The sequence below is a fragment of the Nicotiana attenuata genome, unplaced genomic scaffold, assembly GCF_001879085.1.
Source record: "Nicotiana attenuata strain UT unplaced genomic scaffold, NIATTr2, whole genome shotgun sequence".
In the NCBI taxonomy this organism is placed as follows: domain Eukaryota; kingdom Viridiplantae; phylum Streptophyta; class Magnoliopsida; order Solanales; family Solanaceae; genus Nicotiana; species Nicotiana attenuata.
Window position 1 is genome coordinate 243,569 of NW_017670792.1, and position 2,223 is coordinate 245,791.

The window sequence follows — 2,223 nt, forward strand, 5'->3', positions numbered from 1 at the left end:
GGGGGGGGGGGGGGTCTCATGCATTGATTCTTGAAAATAAAGGTTGCAAACATACATGCATGCGTTTTTAAAACCTAAAATCTAGTGAACAGGAATTGGGTAGGAGTAAAGAATTGTACAAAGAGGGGTTGATAACCTAAATAAGTTTGAGTAGCAATTGTGAACTCCAATTTTAAGATATATGTGTTAACTTGTGCACTAGATTGACGTTGCTAGACTATTTGGTGAATTGAAAGTAGAAGTTGGAATGGAATTCGGCTCCAGGTATGTATGGCTAACTTTGGCCTTTGTAAAATTACTTTGTGTGGTGTACCAATACTTGGTATGTGATATCTACATGAATTATTTGTGAAATTCTTGTGGTTGGTATGGTTTGAGTGTTTGTGGTTAAGTCTCCCGATATAATGGTGTAAGTAATTGGCAATAAACCAAATGTGTGATTGTGAACGTGTTATATGGTAAGAGTTTAGCAACAAATGATGGAAAGAAATTGTAATTGATGCAATAGAAACAACTGTGGTAATCACATGTATGTCTTGTTGTGAGAAATTATCGTGGTGACTTAAATTGCATATGAGTTGTTGAAAATGATGGAAGAGGTATTGATGGTTATGGAAATTCTTTGTGAATTGTTGTGTGTGTTGTAGTTTGTGAATTGTTGTTGTTGTTGATGTTGTTTGTGAATTGTTGTTGTTGTTTGTGAATTGTGATCTTTCGGTGGGATCGGGTTGCGCGCCGCAACACGAAGTAATAAGGTGTGGTTTGTGGTGATAAGTGTGGCCGAGGTAATAAGGGTGGAAAGTGATCGAAATCACTATTGAAATGAAAATATGAGAAAATTGTGAAATGGTTGATGTGTTAATGTTGAATGGGAGAAAGGAGAGATTGTAAACTTGTTTGGCTTGATTGTTCCTTTCATGTGTATTTGATTGTTGGTTCTATTACTGCTCGTTACATGTGTATGGTTTGAGTTTACTTAGGGAAAAGTTTGTTCATACATACCAGTACAATTCAAATGTACTGACGCCCCTTTTGCCGGGGGCACTACATTCGTGTTATGATTGTAGGTGGATCCATAGCAGGTACTCCAGTCCACCGACCGTAGCTCCCCTTCACTTCCCGTCACCTGTATTTGTGATCCCCTTTCCTCTCGGGGCCCTGCGTGGCTCATGCCGCTTTTATTCCAGAGTCTTGTTTAGTTTTTGTGTAAGGTATAGCCGGAGCCTTGTTACCGGCAAGTATTGTATTATCCTTTTGTATCCTTAGAGGCTCCGTAGACAGGAAATGCGGGTTATGAACTTATGTAAATATGTATTTTGAATGTTGGGCGATGTAAGTTGTAAACCTCATTATGTAACCATGTATGTTATGTATGTTTTGTAAAGAGGTGTTTTAATTATAAATGGCTATTTCCTTGATTAATGAGCAATGAAAATACGGGGTAACACGTGGGATAGGAAAGGCACCCAGGTCCGCTTGACTGGGGCTACCCGGTCGGGCGCTGGTCATGTCCCTCGGCATTGGGCGTGACAAACTTGGTATCAGAGCCTAAGGTTTTAAAAGAGTCCTAGGATGTCTCGGAGCCGTGTCTAGTAGAGCCCTACTTATCGGTGTGAAGTCGACAACATCTATAAGTGGGGGGCTGCATGGACATTTAGGAAATTACCCACTTCTTTGTTATTCTATATCATGCGGTAAAGTGAAACGTGAAAGTATCTATGTCTAACTCGTGCTCTGTTCTGAATTTTTCAGTAATGGCACCTAAGAAGAGAGCTAGACTTGGCCTTGGGGCCAATGCCACCTCGAGTGAGGCTATGAATCATGTACCTGATGTCGTGGGTGAGAGTGACTCCCCGGTCTTGAATCTACCTGGCCCGTCTATCCCAGACCAAAGTGTTCTTGTTCCTGTTGCGGCAGAGGGTGCTACCATCCCTCCCGCCGATATTCCTGATTCTGATACAGTTCCAGCTCCCGGTCTCGAGGTTCCTGATGAGGACCTTAGATGAGCCATCGGTATGTTGACCCAGCTAGTGGCCGCTCAGGACCAGAGATCTCATGATGCCCCTACATCCTCCAGCGAACAGGGAGATTCCGCTAGTTCAAGAGTCGACCAGTTTATGCGGTTAGCCCCTCCAAAGTTCTCAGGCACAAACCCAGAGGCCGATCCGCAGGATTTCCTTATGAAATGTATAAGACCCTTCGAGTGATGAAGGCTTCAGAGAC

General features: G+C 42.7%; 1 protein-coding gene across 1 annotated transcript in view; it reads right to left on the reverse strand.

Moving 5' to 3' along the window:
- Positions 1 to 2,011, reverse strand: part of LOC109243373 (putative EG45-like domain containing protein 1) — a 4,962-nt gene extending 2,951 nt beyond the window's left edge. Inside the window, exon 1 of the mRNA XM_019410298.1 lies at positions 1,870 to 2,011. Within this exon, the coding sequence (XP_019265843.1) occupies positions 1,870 to 2,011 (142 nt within the window). The remainder of the gene's footprint in view (positions 1 to 1,869) is intronic.
- Positions 2,012 to 2,223: the final 212 nt, after the last annotated feature.